This window comes from Rhinolophus hipposideros (assembly GCF_964194185.1).
Source record: "Rhinolophus hipposideros genome assembly, chromosome: 2".
In the NCBI taxonomy this organism is placed as follows: domain Eukaryota; kingdom Metazoa; phylum Chordata; class Mammalia; order Chiroptera; family Rhinolophidae; genus Rhinolophus; species Rhinolophus hipposideros.
The window spans coordinates 82,371,382-82,396,822 of NC_138048.1; the positions used below are offsets into that span (position 1 = coordinate 82,371,382).

Genomic DNA, 25,441 nt, shown 5'->3' on the forward strand with positions numbered 1-25,441 from the left:
AAGCAATCTTAGATGTTATAACCTTAACTTCACATTACCTTTGAATTAAAAGTTAAACAAGAGACATAAAATTTGGTTTCAATTTCAATTTAGCAATGAACATGAAAAGTGATTCACTCTAAATCTGAAAATTTAGCATAGCAAAGTATAAAAATGGAACAGTTTAGTGCATATAAATTATAATCATAAATACAATAAAATCTGACTTCAAACTCACATTAGGTACAATATGCATGACATCCTACAGTCACATTTTGCTTGATGTTCTTTTACTTTTTCAAAATCACACCACTAATAATAATGTCAAACGTTCTAAATATGTTTTATTTCCAAACCTGTAACATTATTAACATTCACTAATAATTCAATTAACAATGCAATAGTTATATATAAAGCTTTCTTCTGGGACTGGCAGAGTAAAAGACTAAGTCATAGGATGTCTACAAGTGAACTTTACTGACCAGATTATAACAATTATAAAGCCAAAAAAATCCTCTCAAGAATCCAGCATACAGTTTTAAGTCATTCCTCGTACCCAATTTTCAGGCCCCAAAGTTGAGGGTGTTTTCCCTCGGAACTCAAGTAAACTCCACTGTGACAGAATAGGTACCTTCCTATCCAGCTACCTCAATCTTAGGACAAGGTTAGACTTTAACTGCAAGCCTTACCAGACTCAGAACAAGTTCTTTTATTTTCTCCTCGTTTATTTTATTTGTTTATTTTTAATGATATAATGAATACTTTTAATTCATCACTGAAACAGAGATCTGGAACCCTGACAATAAGTTCTACATTTACTTATGTGCTCCTCCCTACCCATCTGCTTCCCCTCTCTAGGACACAGGTTCTCATTAAAAGCAATACTGGATATTCTTCAAAGGGGTATAATATGTTATATATTACGAAGCATATATTCATGGAATTGGCATCAAAAAGCAAAGTCTGGTAAAAATGGTTACTTAACCCATGGCAAAAGTAGCACAGTTGTTTTGTAAAACAATTTAGCAAAAATATGTAAAATGCCACTCTAAAGATTAATACCCTCTAACCTTATAAACTCATTTCTATAGTAATCAATCCCAAGAAAATAATATAAAATAAGGAAAACACAATTTGTAACAGGATGGATATCACAGCTTTATTGATAAGAGGGAAAAGCTGGAGACAACATATATATTCAATAAGAAGAAATTAGTAAATAATGCTACATCTAGCTAAGGTCTGACCTTTGTCCAGTCCAAAATACATTTTTTACTTTGAAAATTGTCATATTTTGAATGCTTCTCAAATACACAGACCTAGCTTTTCATGTTTAATAGAATTTACAATATTAAATTTAAAAAAATGAGGATGACAGCTAGGACGGATATATAAACAAGTTATACACTATGAGGTTCGGACTGTCAGATTTGTTTTATAATATGCTCAAAATCACATTAAAGGAAAAAGAAATAAAGGAAAACTATGAAACTATGAAATAAAATTCTTCATAGTTGCATTAATGGAAACATATTTTGTGGACTAAGCACCGTGAATATTTTTCTTTAAAGCAAGAGTTTATCAATACTCAAATTATGAACTGGAAATTTTTTTCAAAGCAAAATGTCACTAAAGAATGGATGTATATTATGTAAATGATAGAGAATCATATAAATTAACTTTATCCTATAATATGAAACCATAGAGCAAGCAAAATTTTAATACATCATGTTTTCTATGTAACTAAAGACAAAATGAGCAAGTGACTTTTAAAGTAATATGGAGGGGTATAGAGACTCACAGTCAAAATATTTATCAATTTTTATCCCTCTATGGTTACGTCTGTTAGTGATTTATGAAGCTAGTATATCATTTATATTAGTGTTCTCAATCTTTAGACTGTGGACATTTGGGGTGGGAATACAAGGAACAAATGCAAGAAATCCTTAAATCATATGCACATACGTATTTTCTCAAACAACGAATACAAATGAGGGTAAACAGGATCAAATATACAGTGATGAAAGGAGAACTGACTCTGGGTGGTGAACACATAATGTGATATATAGATGATGTATTACAGAATTGTATACTTGAAACCTATGTAACTTTACTAACTATTGTCATCCCAGTAAACCTTAATTAAAAATAAACAATGGATACAAATACACAACTAGTATCATTTGGTAGTCTGAATTACTTTTGATGTTAAAATAGAATCCACATTTTACAACTGGAAATTATGAATTCTTTATGGATCTTTAAAAAGTAATATGGACTACTTTGGTGATTTTATTCTAACCCTACCTCATGCTTAATCTTGATAACTTATTATTTGAATAAGTTACATATAATTTTGAAGAGCACATTAAAATTCAGAGTGAAATATCAGTACTTAAAAAAGATGACATGGATCTTTATATTTTTAAAAAGGTAAAGTATTTAATGTCTACATGAATCTGTATTATATCTAAAGTCAAAGTCATAGCATTACTGTACCACTGACAAATAAAACATACAGTATTTAAGGTTACACGCTATCCAGAACAAACAGTCCAATGAATTATAAGACTGTAATTGGAGAATCATAAAATGACATTTACCTTGTTTCCTTTGGAAAAATGAAAACCTCAACCTGAAAATTATAGCCCATACAAAAATTAAATCAAAATAGATCATAGTCTTAAATCTAAAATGTAGAAGTATAAAACGCTTAGAAGAAAATGTAGGAGAAAGTCTTCATGATGTGAGGTTAGGCAAAAAATAAACATACCACCAAAACTACAGTCCATAAAAGACAAAAACCAACAAATTGTATTTCATCAAAATTAAAACAAAATTGAAGCCAATTTTATAAATGAAAAGGTAAAGAATGACCTTTTAGTATCATACTGTAGCAATAAATATTTAAGGTAAAATATGGCCATATATGTAATATAGACCTCATAAATTTGTGAGGACATATGATAATGGGTGTTTTTCTCTTTAACCCACCTGTAAGCATGCTAAGATTTATTTCAAGCTTTTTTATTTAAATAAAGTGTAATTATCAACACTTACCAGCAGCTTCAAGAACCATCTGTAATCTGGCTTTGGCCTGTTCAGCTGGTGGCTAAAAATTAACCATATAAAAATATTTAGAGTTCAGTTTTAATAGATGGAGCTTTAAATGAATATATTGTTAAGCAAGTATCAGAAAATTTAGAGAACTTTATCGTAATCAATATTCATATCCATCCACATCATCTCAACAAAATTCCATCATAGCAGCTCTATAAATCTACTCTCACCTTAATAATCGAATCGTATTTTTCATTAGTGTGATGCAAGAATGAATTTCTTTCATTTTTTTTACAGGAAGAGGTTTTGTTTACTACCCAACTACCAATCGGCAGTAGTCTAAATAAAGGCAAATCAATAATGAGGCAATACCCACACATTTAACAACATATTCTCAAGATGCGTTATTTTTTTGTATATGGAAACATGCAAAGTGACCTATTAGAATTTAAATAGCAACTTGAAGTCCAATACTTCAGGGAAGTCATATCCTAAAGTCAAATATTTTCTGTTTTCCTAACTCTGTTAGAAAGAAGCAATTGTGATGAAGAAGACACGGGAGTTATGTGCTTTCAATTCCCACTGACTGTCCTAACATAGTTCTCTCAATAAATCTTGATTCGATACAATTGATAATGTTGAAACTAAACTGGTGACTTTATTCTGAGATTTTTGGATAAGGTTGTTTTTTTTAAATTTATTTATTAGTTTCAGGTGTACAAGACAAGGTAATACTTAGACGTTCATCATTTATATCCCTCACACTGTGAACCCCCCTCCCCCCATCCACTATCCCTCCGACCTCACACTGAACCATCACATTATATATATAAAATTATAGTTGGCATTCATTAATGTTTAGCTTCTGGTGTACAATGCCATGATCAGGTATCCACAGTATCCCTGAGGTGGTCTCCCAAATAGGACGCATGTCCATCGGATACCCAACAAAATCTTTACAACATTATTGAATACCTTCCTTGGATAAGGTTTTGAAGGTATCCAAACTATAACATAGATTGTATCAAGACTATGATTTTTATTAAAGACCTGTTAAAAACTGTTTTTAATACTTAACACTCCACAATACATTAATAAAGATGTCAGCAAGTAACTAAACAACCTCATGTTCATATATGGTACTGTTATTTGAGAATTAACATTTTACAAAGTACATTAGAATATTTCGCTATTTGTGAAAAAAAAAGCTTAAATGGAAGGAATGAAATAATTCAATATAGAAAGACATGCTCAGAAAAGTTTAAGAATTTGAATGATGCTTTTGAATAAACTGTATGAATCAGCATGGAGAGTGGTAGATGAGATGGGAGGGAACACAGGAAGAGCCGTTTATATAACTGAGCAGGTGTTAACACACTGGCCCTAGAACTGAGGCTGGTTTTATCAATATGTTTTATTGGAACACAGCCATGTCCATTTGTTTATATATTCTCTATGGTTGCTTTTGTGCTCAACCCAACAGTAGCAGTCAATTATTTGTGGCAGGAAACTTATGGTCAGCAAAGCCTAAAATATTTACTATTTGGACCTTTAAGGAAAAGTTAGCTGACCTCTACCATAGAAGGTGGAGAGACTTAGAAGAATCTGAAACAGCGGGGTGACGAAATGAGATGTGCACTTTGATACATCATTCATTCTAGCAATACACTTGAGGATAAACTGAAAGGAATGTGACTGCAGGCAAGGAGTGCATTAGGGAGCAATTAAACAATTCCAGGCCAGAGACAAAGAGGGCCTGAGGTGCAGCAGCAGCAGCAGCAGCAGCAGCAGCAGGGATGGACAGGAAGAACTAGATTTGAGAAATATTTCACTGGTAACATGTGGATACGAGAGGTGTAGGCAAAGAAAAACAGTATTTTATGTCATACATTTGTACAGAAAAATGTACGAGGTGTGATCAAACAATACAGTAAATGTTTAAAAAAATTTATTAGAGTAAAAGGCACATTGCCATCAATCCCCCTCAAAATACACCTCCTCATTTCGAACATATTTACCCCATCATTCTTGCCACTTTCTGAAGCAGTTCTGGAAATTCTCTTTCGTGAGTGTCTCTAGTTGCGCTGTTGTGGCTGCCTCGATGTCCTGAATCATTTTGACTTCCGGAAAGAGCCAGAAGTTGCATGGTGCCAGATCCGGTGAATAAGGTGGATGAGGACACACCATAGAGTTTTCATTTGACAGAAATTGCCACACCAGAAGCGATGTGTGACAGGGAGCATTGTGATGATGGAGGATGAGTTACGGCACACTTTAAAACACACCTTCTCTCAACCGTAGCTCACACCCATCTGACGGCACCGAGCAAGTTGAAACTTGCACATACTGTTACTACGGGTAAGGTTCGAAGAGCCGCTTCCAGTATTGGAGATCCCTGCCTTTCCATTGGATGGCTCTCGGCAGCAGCATTCACTGTATTTTATGATCACAATGGAAAGGCTCTGTGTCACACATCCCTTCTGGTACGGCAATTTCTGTCAAATAAAAACATTACTGTGTGTCCTCATCCATCTTATTCACTGGATCTGGCACCATGCGACTTCTGGCTGTTCCCCAAAGTCAAAATGACCATGAAAGGTAAACATTTTGAATAGACTCAGGACATGGAGGCAGCCAGTACAGTGCCATGAAACACACTTACAATAGAGGACTTCCAGAACTGCTTCAGAAAGTGGCAAGATAAGTGTGTTCAAACCGAGAGGGAGTATTCTCAGAGGGATTAACTGCAGTGTGTCTTTTACTGTAACAATTTTTTTTTTTTTTTTTAAGGAGGGCACAGCTCCTAGTGGCCCATGTGGGGATCGAACTGACAACAACGTTGGTGTTCTCAGCACCACGCTCTAACCAACTGAGCTAACCGGCCACCCTGTAATAAATGTGAATCTAAATATTCACTGTATTTTGTGATCACAGCTCATATGTAGGTGTGCTTTGTAAAGTATTGAAAATATGTGATATCAAATTAAAATACCACAGCAAAATATTAATAGAGGACTGTGACATCTACGGAATATAACTGCTCTAATGGTTATCAACCAAACTGCCTATAGGGACCAAACAGTTAATATAAACATTTATGATAATAAAAGGCAAATGATAGTTGACATCATATCAGAGTGGGGAACTGTGGAGCACGTGGCCCCGCCAAAGGAAGCGGCCGACACTCGGCGCCAACTCACTGTTGTCATGTAGAAATGGCAACACCAGGGCTACAAAATTTGATTTTTCATGAGACTTTAAGTTACTATCAAGACCAATACTATGTGGAAGAAACAGTATTTCCAAGAGCCAGGTTCAATTCCAAGACAGACGGTTGGTGTACCTATGTTATCCACTTAACACACACAATAGAAATGGGATACTTTGTGCAATATAACAAAACTAGAATGGCAAGAAAGAAATGATATTCTAACTAGTAGGTCTCAAGCAAGCTAAGAGTTATGAAGCATACTTTCAGAGTCTCCTAGTAAGCAGCGTCCTTTGATAGAAAAATGTTACACACTGAATCGGTTAAGATATTTCGTGGGAAAAGTTTTATGAATTTCATAAGGAAAGATTATTTTTAACAATTAAGAAATACGCAAGTACCCACATCTAATAAAATATTAACAATATTGTTTACATCTCTTACTCCACAGCAGTTCCCCCCTCCTTCATTTGTAACCACTGTCTTGAAAATGTGGTGATTACCATTCCTAAGGGAAGATTCTGAATCTTTGATGATAATGGTAAATCATCTGTTAAGACATATGTATATTTTCATTAATTCACCTAACAATCTATAATATAGGGTTCGTATTTCCATTATAAAGAAAACTACGGAATAAGAGCAGTTTAGTAACTTGCCTCTATGAGTAAACGACAGGCTGAAATCAAGACCTTCTGACTCCAAACCTCAGGATCCTTCTAGAGAAATCACTAGCATATTCATGAAGTCAAAGCAATTAATTTCACAGATATAAAAGCATAAGGCTAGGATTTTGATTCTGTTTAAAAGCCTTATCTGCCCCAAATAATACATGTGTCCTATTAGGTTGGTGCAAAAGTAACTGTGGTTTTTGCAATTATTTTTAACTTTTTAAACTGCAATTACTTTTGCACCAACCTAATAGTAAATGAAATATAATTCCATTCTAAATACATTTGCCTGTACAAATACAACTAAGTTATATTTGTGAAATATAGGGATCAACTCCAACTAAGGGCATAAAAATATGTTGTTAGATTCAACAGACTTTTGAAAGTAATTTTTTATTTCATATTTTTACTCTTAAAAATATTTGATTCATTTCTCAAACATTTTTCTTGAATAGGGAGTTCATATGAGAATGTTCTCTCACTTTTTGTACATCTGCACATATCCTTCTTTTACTCTGACTGGTGAATAATTTGAATGGATATGAGATTCTTGTTTGTAGTCTTTTTCTATCAGTCACTTGCCCCTCAAATCTTGTCTAAGGGCTCCCCCATACTGTTTCAGCCTTGAGTTTGTCCCAGAAGAGGAAAAGCATCACAGCAGCTCTCTTGGTTGAAACCTCCAGGCCTCACCTGCCTATGTGTGTCAGTCAGTAGCTGGTTGGTTCAGAAAAAGTTAAGAGCTTGGAACGGAGAGGAGACAGTCTGATATATGTAGCTATCATTCTGATGGCTATCTATACTTATTTTTTACAAAAAGATTAACAAGAAAGAAGAAACAGAATATAGAGTGAAAAGAACGTTTTATATTAATCCATTTTTAGTTAGGTATCATCATACAAGCAGGTATAGAATGAAAATACCTTTGGGGCTTGAGTATCAAAATTTCTAATGCTTTAGTTATTTCAGAGTATATTAGACCTCAGGGATTAGCACAAATTCCATCTAAAATTGATAAATGGCACAAATGTTATTCAGAACCGGAAATTAAACCTTATTCAATAAATAATACCAAATACAAATACATAGAATACAGCAATTTCTCAATATAAGAATTATACGATGAGGATATATTTAAGAACACAAAGTCACAGTTACATTGTGTGAAGTAAACGTATGGAGAAAAAAATTGTATTCCATTAAAAAATAATATTCCTTACACGAAAATTTGTGGTGCATAATTGGATAAATATCAATGAAATTGAATCATAGAGCATATAAATGTTGTTCCCTTAAAAAGTAAATTTTAGCATTGACATCCACAGAACTGTAAGAACAGTATGAACTTTTACTATAAGTGTTTGAAGGCTGTATTAAAGTTCAAACATTATTGTGCTATGGCATATACAAAAAATATATATTAGCATAGATACTATACCATAATTTTAACTCATTTTTAAGTGTACTTCTGCTAGAAATTCTTATCATATAGGGATTACAAGAAATGTTAAAAGGTCTCCTTTATGCAGAAAAGTCCATAACCAGAAATAAGACAATATAGGGTTTAAAATTTCTCAATTAATAGGGGTCCTTTGGTGGGGAAGAGGAGGTTGGTAGTCTTTCTATTGCCATGAATTCTCCAGAACTGCCTTGCTCCCTTCCCTCCCGTTGGCAGCCAAGTACACCTACTTAACTCCATTTGTAAGCCCTGATTTTAGAGAAGAGCATCCAATGTCATAAAAAGAAATATAAGCTCCAGAGGTGAAACCAAAAGACAGGTCAGTTTCCTGATGACCTGTGGAAGTAACCATCCTCAATGTCTAGACTTTTTCCCTTGACTTTGGATTTACTCATATTCAGTCCTATCCCGTGGGTTCCTTATATACACTACATGTTTAGATTCTCAAAATTCTGCCAAAACTAACATTCAAGCCCAGTACAATCCTTTAAACCATGACTATACAAAAAAAGGGAGAAGCCTATCTTTATATAAACCAGTTGACACACTAAACCATTTAAACTATTGCTCACGCTTCTCATTCCCATTCATATTCAGTGCCCTGAAGCTCTGGCAACCACTACGGAAATTCTGGAAGTTGACAAGATATAGCTGCCGACAACAGTTTCTGGGTTGTTAAGGACTGAGAAGTGGAAAGCGTGAAAGAAACACTGTGGCGGAGCTAAGAGAGAACTCAAACTTGGAAACAAAATTAGACTAGCACCATTTCACAAAATCAAAATTAGGATTGGATGATATGGTTTTCAGCCATTAGTCTCAATTTCATATTATCATGTACTATTTTAACACACACACAAAAACATACACAGAAAGGATTCTGGGAAGATGGCGGATTAGGAAGCACCAGGAATCTGTCTCCCCACCAAGACAATAACTGCATGGCAGACTCTGATGTAACTATTTTGGAACTCTGGATTCTGTTGAAGGCTTGCAACTACCAGGGGAAGACTTAGAGAGTAACTTGTGGTTAATTTTGGTCAATTTCAGCTATTGGCACAGAAGCAGCTTCCCCTTCCTCTCCCCACCACGTGGCAGGCGGCTACGCACTTGTTCCTGGAGCAGCTTGCACATGGTACAAGTATTGGTGAGGATGTATAAAATCCAGACCCACTGTGCACTACTGATGGGAATTAAAATGGCATAGCTGTTGTGGAAAACAGCATGGCCGTTCCTTAAAAAATTAAGGAACCATATAATCCAGCAATTCCCCATTGGGGTACACACCCAAAAGAACTGAAAGCAAGGTCTTGAAGAGATATTTGTAGACCCATGTTTATAACAGCATCATTCACAATCGCTAAAACATGAATGTAACTAACCCAAGTGTCCATCGATGGATGAATGAATAAGCAAAATGTGATCTGTGATATATATACACACAGTAGAATGTTATTCAGCCTTAACAATAAAGGAAATGCTGTAATATGCTACAACATGGATAAATCTTGAAGACATTGTACTAAGCAAAATAAGTGAGGCACAAAAAGACAAATATTATATGGTTCTCCATATATAAGGTACTTACTAGAGTAGTCAATATCATAAAGACAAAGTATACTGGTTGCCAGGGGTTTGGGGGGCGGGGGAAATGGAAAGCCATTGTTTAATGGGTACAGAGTTTCAGTTTTATAAGATGAAAAGAATTATGGGGATGGATGATGGTGATGGTTGCACAACAATGTGAATGTACTCGTATTTAATACCAACTGAACTGTACACTTAAAAATAGTTAAGATAGCAAACTTTATATTGAGTGTATTTTACCATAATAAAAACAAAATTATAAAGTGACCTTTACCCTACTTATAGGAATTGGCTTATGGGAACTTCCTATTTGAAGAGAATGTACAAATTGAATTATTTCAGATTTTGTAGACAAGTGGTGTTAGCTTACTATTAGGCCCTCACAGAGTCTCATCTTCACATTCAATGGTTCAAAATTCATTACTTTCATTTGTTCAGAAGTTGTGTGGAGCACCTCTGATGTCTAAGGTACCGTGCTACAAGTTGAGGATAAAAAGACAAATAGATACAGCTTCTGATTTCGAGGACTTAATGGTATATTGAGAGATAACAAAAATAACAATTTAAAGAAACTACTGTTTATTAAATGTCTACATTATTGCAAGCATGTGTGTTATTTCTACCTTAAATTTTTTAAAAAGGACTGTACTGAGGTATAAGGGCACTAGAATAAATTGCACACATTTAAAGTAAACAGTTTGATAGGTTTTGACGTACTCCTCCAGCCATGAGGCATCACAACTGTTAAAACAATGAGCAAATCCATTACTCCAAAATTCTCCACGTCCCTCTTTAATTCTCTCATGTCTTTCTGTGCCTCCACTCCATTTCCCAGTCTTCAAGCAAACACTGATCTGCTTTCTATCACTACACATTACTTTGCATTTCCCAGTATTTAATGTAGATGGAATCATATGATACGTACTCTTCTTCTTGTCTGGCTTTTGAACTCAGCACAATTATTTTGAAATCTATCCACACTGTATGTATATCAGTACTTATTCCTTTTTATTGTTGTATTCCAATGTAAGGATACATTATAATGTCTTTATTAATTCACCTGCCAACAATCAAATTATTTCCAGGTTTTTGGCTCTTATGAAAAACATTCAAATTATTTCCACTTTTTTTTTTTTTTGGCTATTATAAAAAAAAAAAGTACTGTAAACATTCAGATACAACTCTTTGAATAAACATGTGATTTCATATCTCTTGGATAAATATCTAGGGTTACAATGGCTGTCATATGGTAAATATATGTCATTTCTTTTAAGGAAATCACCAAACTGTTTTCAGAGTGGTTTTTCCATTCCCACCAGCAGCGTATAAGAGTTCCAGTTGCTCCACGTCCTAGTCATGACTTAGTACAGCCAGTCTTCTTAATTTTAAAATTCTAATGGTTACCTCATTGTAGTTTTAATCTATATTCCCCAAGTGATTAATGGTGTTGAGCATCCTTTCACGGGCCTATTTATTATCCATATATCTTCCTTGGTAAAATAGATGTTCAAAACTTTTGCCAATTTTTATTGGATTGTTTTCTTATTAAGTTTTCAGAGCTCTTAATTACAATGAAAGAATAATTTTTCATATGTGGGGTTTGCAAAATAGATACACACAGAGAGAATAATACATTTATATCTATTTATTTTCTGGATAAAGTTCTCCCGTTGAGTGGCTTGTTTTTTCATTGTCTTGAGCTTCTTTTGAAGAGCAAAATTACTTTTAATGAAGTTCAATTTATCAGTGTCTTTTATGACTCATGCTTGTGGTGTTACAGCAAAGAAATCTTTACCTAACCCCAATTCACAAAGATTTGTCATTATGTTTACACCTAGAAGTTTTATAGTTTATGTCTACATTTAATTCTATATATCTAGTTAATTTGTCATATAGTACAACATATGACAACATGAAAAACATTTCTTCTTTTTTTTTTTGATATGTTGCTGTCCAATTGCTCCAACACCATTGGTGAAAAAGACTAACATTTTCCACTCAATTGCCTTTGCATGTTTGTCAAAAAGCAATTGTGTGTGTGTGTGTGTGTGTGTGTGTGTGTTAGACTATCTGTTCCATTGATCTACTTCTCAATCTAGATACCAATGCCACACTGTCTTAATTGCTATAATTTGATATTACCTCTTGATGTCAGGTTGAGTAACTCCTCCAATTTCTGTCTGCTTTTCCAAAGTAGTTTTGGCTCTGCTATATTTTGTATCCTAACTTTTAGAATAAGCTTATTAATTTCTACCAAAAGAAATAGCCTACTAGGATTTTGTATGGGTTTGTATTGAATCTACAGTCATTTAACTAAGAAAGGACATCTCAATAATACTAAATTTTAGCCTCTTCTCCCATCATTTTTACTTCATAGTCTTAATATTTGAAATACGTTTTTTTTCTAATAGGCGGCAACATCTTTAACTTATCACCCTCTATCTTCATTATATCACTTCATATATAGTATGAAAACCTTATAATAATATACTCGTTTTTTTCCTTCCAGCCTCCACATTAGTATTGTCACTGCTGCCATACATTGCTTTAAACCACACAATACATTGTGTTGTTTATGCTTTAATACTTTCTCTTGCTATGTCCTTAGTTCACTAATTCATATTCTGCAATGTGTCATCTCCATTAATCTCATTCAGTGTATTTTTTATCTCTGAAATGTTGTTTTCATGTGTAGAATTTAGCTTTTTAAGAGCTTTCAGGTCTTAATTTAGTATGGTCAGTCTTTCCAGTAGCTCTCCAACCATAAGGAATATAGTGCTAATAATTCTATTCATGTCCTTGTGCCTTCATTCTACTACTGTGTCAACTGTGCGTCAGTGTCAACTGACTGATTTTTCTATTATATTTTCTTGGGATTTTGGATGCATGGTAATTTTTTATAGGATGTCAGGCATCATGAATTTTCTTCTGTTGTATGCTGGATATTTCTGTATTCCTATAGTCTTAGTCTTTAACTTAGTTCCAAGTTAAATCACTTGGAAGCAGTTTGATCCTTTCGTTCCTGCTCTGCAGGCAGGACCAGAACACATTTAAGTCTGTAGTTAATTTTTCCCCACTGTTGAGACAAGACATTTTTTAGCACTTGATTGAAAGCACCATGAAATATGAGGTTTCCTACACTGGTTGTGGGGAACAGGTACTATTCCCAACACTGTCGTAAGTGACAGGCATGAGGTCCTCTAATCATTTCCGGTGGTTCTTTTCCAAGCTTTGGATAGTTTCCTCAGATGCATGTCCTAATGAGTAGTCTGCTGAATACATGAAGGGAACCCTCTGTAGATCTGTCGCTCACTCTTCTCTGGTAACCCGACCTGTGAACTCGAGAAGCTTTGGCCTCCCTGATATCACAGCTCCATGTTCTCAACTCAAAGAGACCACCAGGCTCTGTCTGGGTTCTTCCTACTTATGACATGACCTGGCCACTTTCTCCAGGCCTTAAGCTGGGACAACTAAAGCGCTCACCTCCTGTTTCCCCATCTCTCAGGAATCACTGTCCTCATGTTTGATGTCCATTGTCTTGAGAGCTATTTTTTCAAATACTTTGTCCATTTTTTCTAGTTGTTTTAGGTGGAAGAGTAAATCTGATCCCTGTTACTCCATCTTCACTGAAATAGGAAATCTATTATTTCTTATAATAGTACAACCTTGTGAGGTAAAGTTACTTGCTCAAAGTCATTTTTCTAATGCATCATAGCCATTTTTCTAATGCATGTTCATAAAAATGCATATCTATACAGATAAACCTATAAGTTCCCTTTGTCTGGACAACTTCTATGTCCTTTTCCTGACTAATCTATGTTCTTTCAAAGTTCAGCTCGAGAGGCATCACCTCCTGTAAACCTCATCAATTCCGGTTTATTTTCTCCCTAACTCCTTTCATGATTCATGATGGTTGTAATTCTCTGCTTTATGTTCCGGTAATGCCTTGGGCATACACGTATCAGCACATCTTTAGGATAGTTACTTATTTTGTTGTCTATATTTCCTTCTTTGAATGCTATCGGTTTCTTGAAGGCAACAACTGTCTTACATCTTTGTATCATTAGCACCTGGATTAGTGTCTGGAAAACAGTCAATGCTCAGTAAGTATATATTTAAAATAAATGTCCTTGTAAGTTTCAAAATCCTTATAAGTATTATATATAAATTAGTTTTGAAGTATTAATTTCACTGAATTCTATCTGTGAAAAAGAACTTACCTAATTCAAATAGCTGGATGTTTGAGAGAATGATAATGGCATCAGGGAAATTTTAACAAGTAGTAGTAATGAACCATGTAATCGCATATAATTCATAAGATTTTTGACCAACCTATTTGATTATAGAACGGCAATTCTTAAAGTGATCAAATGTCCTCCAAATATATATGTGATAACTTCTACGTGCCATATCTCTCCCAGGCAACATCACAGACATTTGTGAAAAAGAGCGTAAGTTACCTGAAAAAAATTAACATCTTTTTTGGAAAAATACAATAGCTATTATTTACTGTATGCTGTAATGTTCCAGGCCCTGTGCAAGCATGTTACACAGATCTCATTTAACAAAATTCCCATAACACTCCTGACAAGGCAGGCATTCTTAATGCTATCATTTAGATGAAGAATAAAGTACCTAAATCACAAAAATGATAAGGTGGCAGGACTTGAATTTTAATCCAGATCATAAAATTTCTGTTCTTAAAACACTGTACTGCCTCACAGCTTGAGATCCATTTGTTTATTAACTTTCCTGGGGGGAAAAAAAGGGTAAGTCTAATCACTTTTGATTGCCAGAAAAGACTGTACAAAAATCTAAATTTTCTTTAGCCTTTTGGAAGCGACTACTAATGATCTTAATGGTTGTGACTGCCATCTTAAAAGCTCATTTTAATCAAGCTTTTTCAGATGAATTACTTTAAAAATATTAAACATATTCGCAGTATAGGTACTGTGCCATTTCCTTTAAAGTAAAATGCAATCTCACTATGACAGAGACACATATCAACAGCTTATCATATTTCTGGCTACATTTCATTTTAACAGTTACTATAATTCTATCTCTTAGGATCAAGGTCTAAGCTAGAAATATTACAAGTAGCTCAAAAGTAGATTTATCTTGCCTCTAGAACTTAGCACCAAGTTGCTTTACATAAAGACCAGAAAAGAAAAGAATTAAACCTACAACACATATTCCATTCTCAATAGCAAATTCATCTCGGAGTTTTATCAAACATTCTCTCTGAACAGCTTATGGGGTTTGCAAAAAAGTTATACAATAGTTATTTTCCTTATTATAAACCAGAGAAAGATGTCATTTTATAGACATCTTTTATAGATGAGGAAGTTTAACTAAAGAGATGAATCTGAACCTGAGGTTACACATCCTTGAGGGCCTGTTTAAGAAACCCACATTCATTACCCTATTAGATGCAGCTGCTCATATACTACATAAATACATAGCCATGCTTACTTGTTTATAAATTGTCTATGGCAGCAAGCGGCATGGTTGAGTAGCTGTGGTATAGACTGCATGGCTCAGAAGGCCTAAAATGTTTATCTGATCCTTTATAGAAAAGGCTGACTCCCAATCTAGACTACTACAGCTGCATCCTTTCCACTTCACCTTTTTCATCCTATATATAAGCTGCTAAAGTTATCTTTATAAAGCAAGGTTCTCATTAAGCTGCTGCTTAAAAACCTCAGTGACTCTCCATTGCTTCTAGAGTTAAGCATAAACTTATCACTTTAATTTTCAATACTGTCAATAATATCCCAAGGTTATTCTTCTATCCTTATTTTTCTACCATATCTGAACTTAGAGCCAACATTTCAGCAATACATAGCCTCTCGCTATTTCTCAACCACATCCTGCAGAACCCTTTTTGGAATCTCCTTCTCACCAGTCACCCTTAGTTGCAGAAATGCTGAAATGCCACAATCTCTGTCCAGCCCCACCTAGCTGGATGGATACAGTAGGCACTATTTAACAGCTCACAGAGCACTCAGAATCTTTGTGAAAATACTACACACTACCCATCTATTCTTTCAAAATGAGGGCCTTCTTCCGTAGTTTTCTTCACTCCTAGCCCCAGATATGGAGCCTCATTACTTAAACCACCTTGTAACAGAACTTAGGAAGAAGGCTTAGATTTGGAAAGGAAGTAGCTTTACATGAAAAGCTAGGTAGATAAAGTAGAAATTCCTTCCCCTCTGTCGAGCCAAGATAGGCAGGGAGACTAGAGAAGAAGTTTGGCTATTTTAATGCAAGTTTAGAAGCGTAAAGCAAACAGAAAATGGAAGAAAGTGCAAACCCATGATGGCTACACAATTGTGCCACTGAGTAGAAATGTTTACGTAAACTCCCGTCAAAAACTGGGAACTTTTTTTCGACAGCGTCTATGGGGAAGAGATTCTCCCATAGAAGTAGGGAGTTTGGGCTTTTTACATGTATCAACTATTTGCACTTGTATGTGAGGCCTCTCAGAAATTCTAAAATAATTCCATGCAAAACAAGTTATGTTTACTAATACTTCCAGACATGGCAGTGAGGTTAAAGTAAAATTAGAATCAATGATACAGTTGTTTATATTTTGAAAGGTCAAACACAAATAATTTCAGTTTCCTAAATTTTTTTCTACAATGAAAGAGTGTGTGGTGACATATAAAGATAAACATTCATATAGTTCTAAACTCTGTTTTAGAATCTTTTTTCAACGTCTTTATAGCTATCGACTTTTGCTATCACAATTCTAAGTATAAGCACAACTTTTGGTCCATAAATATTAACATTTTAGGATGATCTACAAGACATTATTTTAAACAATTACATAAATGCCGTTTCTGATCTTTTTAGGATTCAGTTTAAAATAATACTTCCTATTTTTAAAAATCCTTTGTAGCATCACAACAGCTTTTTCTAAGAAATTTATTCCCTGTGACTATTTTTCTTTCTGCTTTTTGACTTTGTCTCTCTCCTTTTGTATCACCTCATGACTGCCGGGAAGGGACTGGTGCTCTCTGCAGTACCAATTATCTGGAATAGTCTACCTATTTCTCTTTGCTTCACTGACTTCAGATAAGTTTTTAACAGTCTTGACAAAACTTTCTGTTTTATTCCAAGTTATATTTTCTTCTTTGAATGCAGTTACTTTACTTTGTCTCTAAAAGATCTTCCAAAATTACATTTTTGAAGTGTTTTCCCCACTAAAGGACAAGGGGTAGCAGTACTAGAAAGTTTTTAAAAACATGTTTTTTCTCCTCAAAAAATCCATTAAATATCTCAGTTGTTTGAACCATTGCTTTCAAAATGAGCAATAACGCAAATAAACCTCCAAAAGGTCAAATAAATATTTTATTTTGTTTCCATAAATGTGTTGTAAAATACAATTTATTTGATTTGAATGATTTACTAAGATATTTTCTAGATGGAATATTTGCAATCAGGGTATGTTTCACATGTCCCCCAAGTTTTATATAGGTGAAAGAAGAAGGAACAAGAAAAAGGAATGATTGGGTATCAGAACATCTGTAGTCTAGTCTGGACCATGTAATCTCTAAGGACTTCAGTTTCCTCATCCAGTAGAGGGTACTCATCAAAATGTTTTTGAAAAATACAAAAGTATGACCAATGGAGAAATTGTTAAATTATGCTCCAACCACATGATAAAAGCAGCATAGCAGTGAATTTTTCAAATGTTTTAAAGACATTAAATAACATGAGGGAAACTTAAAATTATATTTTTAGAAGACTATACAACTACATATGTAAAATAACCCAGATTTAAAAAAAAAAAGTAAAAATAAAATGCATGTCCTAGGAAGAACTAGAAAATATACAGCAAAATGGTAACAATTTTTATTTTCTTCTCTATACCTAATTCTACCTGTGTTTTCTAAGTAGGACTTCATTGGATGAACTAAGTAAAATGGGCATTATGACAAAAGGAAAAATCTTTAAAGAATTAAAAAATTTTGAAGACTATTACATTTTTTTTACAGTCACGTATGTTTATGTCACACAATTTAGTATACTCATTTGCTCTAAAAACTGCAAGAACTATTTAAGTTTTGCCTGTAATCTGACATTTGACACCCATTCTTGCTACTACATGAGGTAAAAGACATATTTTTCTAGGAGGTGAATTTTATAATGGATAAATGTACTAGCCTTTTGCTTCAGGAGACCAGTGATCGATAACTGGCTTCAGTAATAAGTGAAAATGATGTAGATGGTCAAATACTGGCATTTTAGTTGACATTAGTCTAATCACAAAGCCACTTCACAATTCATCATAATTAATGACCTCTGCTAAGGAAAGCCCAAAACCATGGGTGTTGTTAGTCATGATTAAAAAGTACTGGCAGAGCCTTGATTTCTAACCTGTGTTGCTACAGTATTTTTCTTTTAGAATTCTAATGTAGAGTCCAAGTAATATACATACATAGATACATACATATTATCAATACATCATTTCTTAGGCTTTCCTTCTAAAATAATCATATCCCTCTGTATTTATGCTAGTCACCTCATGACCCCTCTTTGCTGACCTAAAAAAAAATCAGGGAAATTAAGCCCTATTTTTATTCATGAAAATTTCCATACTAATAAAATCCTATAATCAAAAGTACAGCTTTATACACTTTTAAAAAATCTATTAATAAAGGGCAATGAAACAATATGTTATTATAGTAATTTGAATATCATAACCACAACTCTTTACCACTTGACTAACACCCACTTTATTATTTTTTTTAAAGAATGGACACTTTTATCAAAAGGGCAACTGATTTTTCACATTCTTAAAAAGCATAATTTTATTAAAGGTTGGTTTTTGCATCTATTTTGTTTTCTGTTTGCTCATGAGGCCATGAGAAACAAAATATTCCAATAAGGAAAATGAACATATTTTTTAAAAACTTTAAGTTGAAACCATATGAAATGCTGATACACAATCATTTTTAACTATAAAAGTGGTAGTTATATTTGGTTCAACCAAATATAAGAGTAAGACAGAATTCACATTTTAGGTTTACATATTTATGTGCTCCTATATTTGGTGTGACATTGACATTTTAGGCTTTGAAGCAAAGAAGAAATCATAAAGGAAAAGACTGATATTTGACTGCATAAAATATTCAATTTTATAACAAAACTAATTGACAACACAAAATTAAAATAAAATGGCAACATAGTGACCATTATTAGTGACCAAAAATATTAGCAACAAATCTAAGAGTTTATAACTTCAGTTAAAAATAGTTTCTAAAAGTTGATAAGAAAATCACTAATTCCTGAAAGATAAAAGAATAAAAAAGCAGAAGACAACACATACAGTAAAAAAGACAAAAAATACAGCAAATCAAACTCTCCCTTAAATTTTTCCAGTAGAATTTTCTGTCATTATTATTAAAATATGCAAGTTAGAAAAATATAAATGATAGCTAAAGCTAGCCAATGATGTAAAACTCTCGTATTTCATTAGTGATGTTATAAATTGATAAAACACTTGTAGAAAGCAATTTGAATAATGTGAAAGAAGCCCTGAAAGTACTCATACTCTTCGAGAAAATACTTCCAATTTTGGAACCTTCAGGAAACTATTTAAAATAGTTTCCTGTGATAGTTTCCTGTGATTATTCAGATATTTCAGATACCTTACAACAGTGAAGACCAGGAAATAACTTAAATTTCTAACAGTAATGAATGAATTAGATAAATCTACTTAATGAAATATAGTATATCTATTAAAAACAATGACAATGTTAAAATTTAAAGTATGCAAAATTGTCTACGAACCAGAAAATGACAGAGTACTTACTATATATTAAGAATATCTAAAATATTCATAGCCTTTCTCATAGGATTTTCATTTCAAGAATCTATCTTAGATTCCCAATAATTCAAAACTGAAGGAGAGATAGTTTCCTGGATAAGCAAAAACTAAAGGAGTTCATCACCATTTAAAAAACTTTACAAGAAATGTTAAACGGCCTTCTTTAAACAAAAAAGGGAAGCCCATAAACAGAACTAAGAAAATGTGAGAAAGGGAAAAAAATCTCCAGATAAAGTCTAATATTTAACAAATACAGCAAATTAAACATTTAAAAAGCTACTATGAAGGACAAAAGAAAAAAATATCAAACTCAACTCAAACTACAATAAGTAGTTAAGACATATACTGTAATATATAAAAAGACTAAAAACATGACATCAATACATAAAGCATGGAGGATGGAGTAAAAATGCACTCCTTATAGACTATTCAAACTTAAATTCCTATCAGCTTAAAATAGATTGTTATAGATATAGAATGACACACATCACCCTCATTGTAACCACAAACCAGAAACCTACAAAAGATACACTAAAAACAGAGAAAGAAACCCAAACAAAACACTAAAGAAAAACAGCAAATCACGGGAAGAGAACAAGAGAAGAAAGAAACAGAAATAAGAGGAGAACTATAAAAACCACCAAAAAATAATTAACAAAATGAAAATATCCACATACTTATCAATAATTACTTCAATGTAAGTAGATTAAATACTCCAACAAAAAGGCTGAATGGATTAAAAAATATGACCCACCTATATGCTGCTTACAAGAGACTCACTTCAAATCAAAAACCACATACAGACTGAAAGTACAAAAAAGAACAAACATCCAAATAAAATTAAAAGAAATCTGGAGTAGCAATACTCATATCCAACAAAATAGACTTTAAAACAAAAAATGCAAAAAAAAAGACAAAGGATATTAAATAATTATAAAGGGGTAAATCCAAGAAGAGGCTATAACAATTATATATATTTACACACCAAATATAGGAGCACATAAATATATAAAGTAATTATTAATGGACATAAAGGGAGAAATCCACAGTATTACAGCAACAGCAGGGGATTTTAATAAGCCATCCACATTAATGAGTAAGTCATCTAGACAGAAAATTTGTAGGAAAAGAATGGCCTTATAAATGTCATATTAGACCACATTGACTTGATAGATATTCTAAGAACATTTCATCCAAAAATTGCAGAATATACCTTTATTCAAATGCACGTGGAACATTGTCCAGGATAGAAACCTATTAGGTGACAAAATAAGCCTCAGTAAATTCAAGAAGACTGAAATCATAGCAAGTATTTTTTCAAACAACAAGGGCATGAAACTAGAAATCAAATAGAGGAAGAAAACTGGAAAAAATCCAAAGTAAACAAAAGGAAAGAAATTGTTATGATCACAATGGAAATAAATGAGATAGAAATTTTAAAAATATAAAAGACCAATAAAACTAACAGCTGGTTCTTTGAAAAGATAAATAAAATTGACAACCTTTGGCCAAGCTCATCAAGAAAAGAGACGCCTAATAAATAAAATCATAAATGAAAGAGAAGTTACAACTGACACCACAAAAATACAAAGAATCATTAAATTATACTATTAACAATTACATGCCAACAAACTCAACAATCTAGAAAAAAATGAATAAATTTCCAGAAGTATATTATCTTCCAAGGCCTAACCAGGAAAAAACACAAACTCTAAACAGACCAATTACTAGCAATGAAATTGAAGCAATAATAAAAAAAAAACTCCCAACAAATATAAGTTCAGGAACAGAGAGCTTCACAGGTGGATTCTATCAAATGTTCAAAGAAGAATTAACACTTACCCTTCTTAAACTATTTCAAAACATTCAAGAGGAAGGAATGCTTCCAAATTAATTCTATGAAGCCAGCATTACCCTGCTACCAAAACCAGACATAGACATGTAAAAAAAAGAAAACTACAAGCCAATATCCTCAATGAACATAGATGCAAAAATCCTCAACAAAATATTAACAAACTGGATTCAACGATACATTAAAAGGATTACACACCATGACCAAGTGGGATTCATCCCAGGGATACAAAGATGGTTCAACATCTGTAAATCAATCAACATAATACATCACATTAACACAGCATAAAAACCATATGATCCTCTCAATAGATGCAGATAAAGCATTTGACAAAATTTAATACCTTTTGTAGTTAAAAACTCTCAACAAAGCGGGTATAGAAGGACCCAAAGCTAGTGTCATATTCAATGGTGAAAAGGTGAAAGTTTTTTCTCTCAGATCAGAAACAAGACAATGATGCTCACTATTACCACTTCTATTCAATGTAATATTGCAAGTCCTAGCCACAATAATCAGAGAAAAAAGAAAAAAAGACATCCAAATTGGACAGGAAGAAATTTGCAGATGGCATGATACCATATAGAGAAAACTATAAATATGCCATCAAAAAAAAGAAAAGTATTAGAACAAATAAATAAATTTAGTGAAGTTGCAGGACACAGAATCAATACACAGAAATCTGTTGTGTTTCTATATAGCAATAACAAATGATCCAAAGGAGAAACTAAGAAAACAATCCCATTTATAATCATATCAAAAATCATGAAGTATTTACAAATAAATTTAACCAAAGAGGGGAAAAATCCTATACTCTGTAAAAGATATGACATTGAAGAAAGAAAATGAAGACGATACAAATAAATGGAGCATTTATCTTGCGCATGGATTGGAAGGATTAATACTGTTAAAATGTCCTTACTACCTAAAGCAATATACAGATTCAGTGTAATCTCTATTAAAACACCAATGGCATTCTTCTCAGAATTAAATACCAATGCCATTCTTCTCAGAATTAGAACAACTAACCCTAAAATTTATTTGGAACCACAAAAGACTCCAAATAGACAAAGAAATCTTGAAAGAACAAAATGGAAGATATCATGCTCCATGAGATCAAACTATACTACAAAACTACAATAATCAAAGCAATATGGTACTGGCATAATAACAGATATAAAAATCAATGAAATAGAATAGAGCCCCAAAATAAATCCTCGCTTATATGGTCAATCTATGACAAAGGAGGCAAGAATATACATTGGGGTAAAAACAGTTTCTTCAATGAGTGGTAATGGGAAAACTGGACAGATACATGCAAAAAAATGAAATGGGCCTACCTATTTACATCGTATACCAAAATGAACTCAAAATGGATTAAAGACTTAAATACAAGACCTGAACCCATACAATTCCTAGAAGAAAATATAGGTAATAAACTCTTTGACATCACTCTTAGTAGTATCTTTTTGGATATTTCTTTTTGGGCAAGGGCAACAAAAGAAAACCATCAAGTAAACAAAAAGACAATCTACTGAATGGAAAATTTATTTGCAAATGACTCAGCTGATGAAGGGTTAATATCCAAACTATATAAGGAACTCATACAACTCAACACCAAAAGAACAAACGATGTGATTAAAAAATGGATAGGGGATAAGAATAGACATTTTTCTAATGAGGGCATATAGATGGCCAAAAAGCATATGAAAAGAAGCTCAAAATCACTAATCAGGGAAATGAAAATTAAAATCACAATGAGATAACACCTCACATCTATCAGAATGGCTATCATCCATAAATCAACAAACTAAAAGTGCTGGTGAGGATGTGGAGAAAAGGGAACCCTCACACACTCTTTATAGAATTGTTAATTAGGGCAGCCACCACAGATAACAGAATGGAGGTTCCTGAAAAAATTAAAAATAGAGCTGCCATATGATACAGCGATTCCACTTGTGGGTATTTATTCAAAGAAAATAAAAACACTGATTCAAAACAATATATGTACCCTTATGTTCACTGCAGCATTACTAGTAATAGCCAAGATGGAAGCAACCTAGTTGTCCATAAATAGATGAATGGATAAAAAAGATGTAATATATATATATGCGTGTGTGAGTATGAGTGTGTGAGTGTATGTGTGTGTATGAGGTTGGTGCAAAAGTAATTGTGGTTTAAAAGGCTGAAAAATTACAAAAATTGCAATTAGTTTTGCACTAACCTCGTATATGTATATTTACACACACACACACACACACACACTGGACTATTATTCAGCTTAAAACAGTATGAAATATCACCATTTGCGACAACATGGATGGACCTAGAGGGTATTTTGCTAAGTGAAATAAGTCAGACAGAGACAAATACTGTATGACTTGATTTATATATGGAATCTAAAAAAATAAAAATAAAAGAATGAACAAGGCCAAAAAGAAACAGACCTATAGAGATATAGAGAACAAGCTGATGGTTGCCAAAGCGGAGGGAGGTGAGGGAAAGGGAAATTTAAAAAAACGCAAAGGGTCTCCATCCTGTGGGAAGAGAAGTTGCAAGCAGTACATGTATGCATGCTAGTAGTGAACCTTATTAATAAATCCATTTTATTACTAAATTCATTTCAAAATTTGTAATTGTTAATAATAATCATCATGCAACAACAACAAAAAACTAATGGCACGGAGAAAAAGATCTGGAGACAATATATTTTTAATGATTAAGTATAATAGAACACTATCCTGATTAGAAAAATAACATAAAATGTGGTATTTGGGTCCACTCAACGTTCCACTCACCAACACACATTATACATGTAGCTGGTCGACCCATATTAAAATTAAATGGACTTAAATTCACACATTTCAGGGTTTGTGCCTGGTCAGCCTTGGAGTGAGTCTATCAAAAATCTAGTGTTGGACCAAGAAGTGGCTTAGCAAAGAAGACATTCCTCAGGGAAGAGTGGGCTAGAGTAGACAAGTTAAACCTCAAAACAATGTTTTAGCTATCAGATTTGTGATTTCCAAGTTGAGAATATGGATCTATCACTCCAATTTCTCTTTGATCCAGATTGCTGCACCAGCCTCTCCTCTACTTTGGGTCTTAGTTATGGGTCTTAGGAAAAGAGAAATTACTTTCACTATAATCTCCCTAAAAATACTCAGGAGCATGAAGCATTCATGCTTAGGTGTTCTCTCCCCATATCAGAATGTAGTGTAAAAAGGGAAATTCTGACAGAAGTTCATGCAGGAAAACCAATCACATGAGCTGGTACATAGAGAAATACCTTGCACATATGGCACTTCCTAGTGGGACCGGCAGTGGTACAGGGCAGACAGGGGTCAAAACAGAGGGAGATTTACAAAAAAGAGGTGAAGGCCTTTTTTGTTTGTTTGTTTGTTTTAATCAAGACTACTGGGACATTTGTTGTGAATGCACATGAGGCAATTCTCAAAACTGCCAGATACTTGGGAGACACTGAAACACACCTTAACTAGAAGGGCAAAAGTCAGTAGAGCACCTTTTGCAAAAAGAAGTTTGGTTCTATTTTAATATTGTCTTCTAGAATGGTTCAGATTAAACAGTACAAAAAAATCTGGAATATGGAACTACTTTGGTACACCAATAATGCTCAAATGTCACCATGTCTCTCTGTGTGCTGCTAGGAGACTGTCAAATGGTAATATTTTAGTCTCTATCACAACCTCTAAAGCACAGTTCTACCTGGAGTCCAAGAAGCCTAAGAATCTGTTCAAGGAGGATCCCCGTGAGAACGATATTTGAGAATTTTAAAATGTCT

The 25,441-nt window shown here is 33.5% G+C and overlaps 1 protein-coding gene across 3 annotated transcripts in view; it reads right to left on the reverse strand.

The window, feature by feature from the left end:
- RSRC1 (arginine and serine rich coiled-coil 1) overlaps positions 1–25,441 on the reverse strand; it is a 384,075-nt gene that overhangs the window by 161,091 nt on the left and 197,543 nt on the right. For all 3 annotated transcript variants that reach the window (XM_081073945.1, XM_081073944.1, XM_081073946.1), the window contains exon 6: positions 3,040–3,091. In XM_081073945.1, coding sequence (XP_080930071.1) covers positions 3,040–3,091 — 52 coding nt within the window. The remainder of the gene's footprint in view (positions 1–3,039; positions 3,092–25,441) is intronic.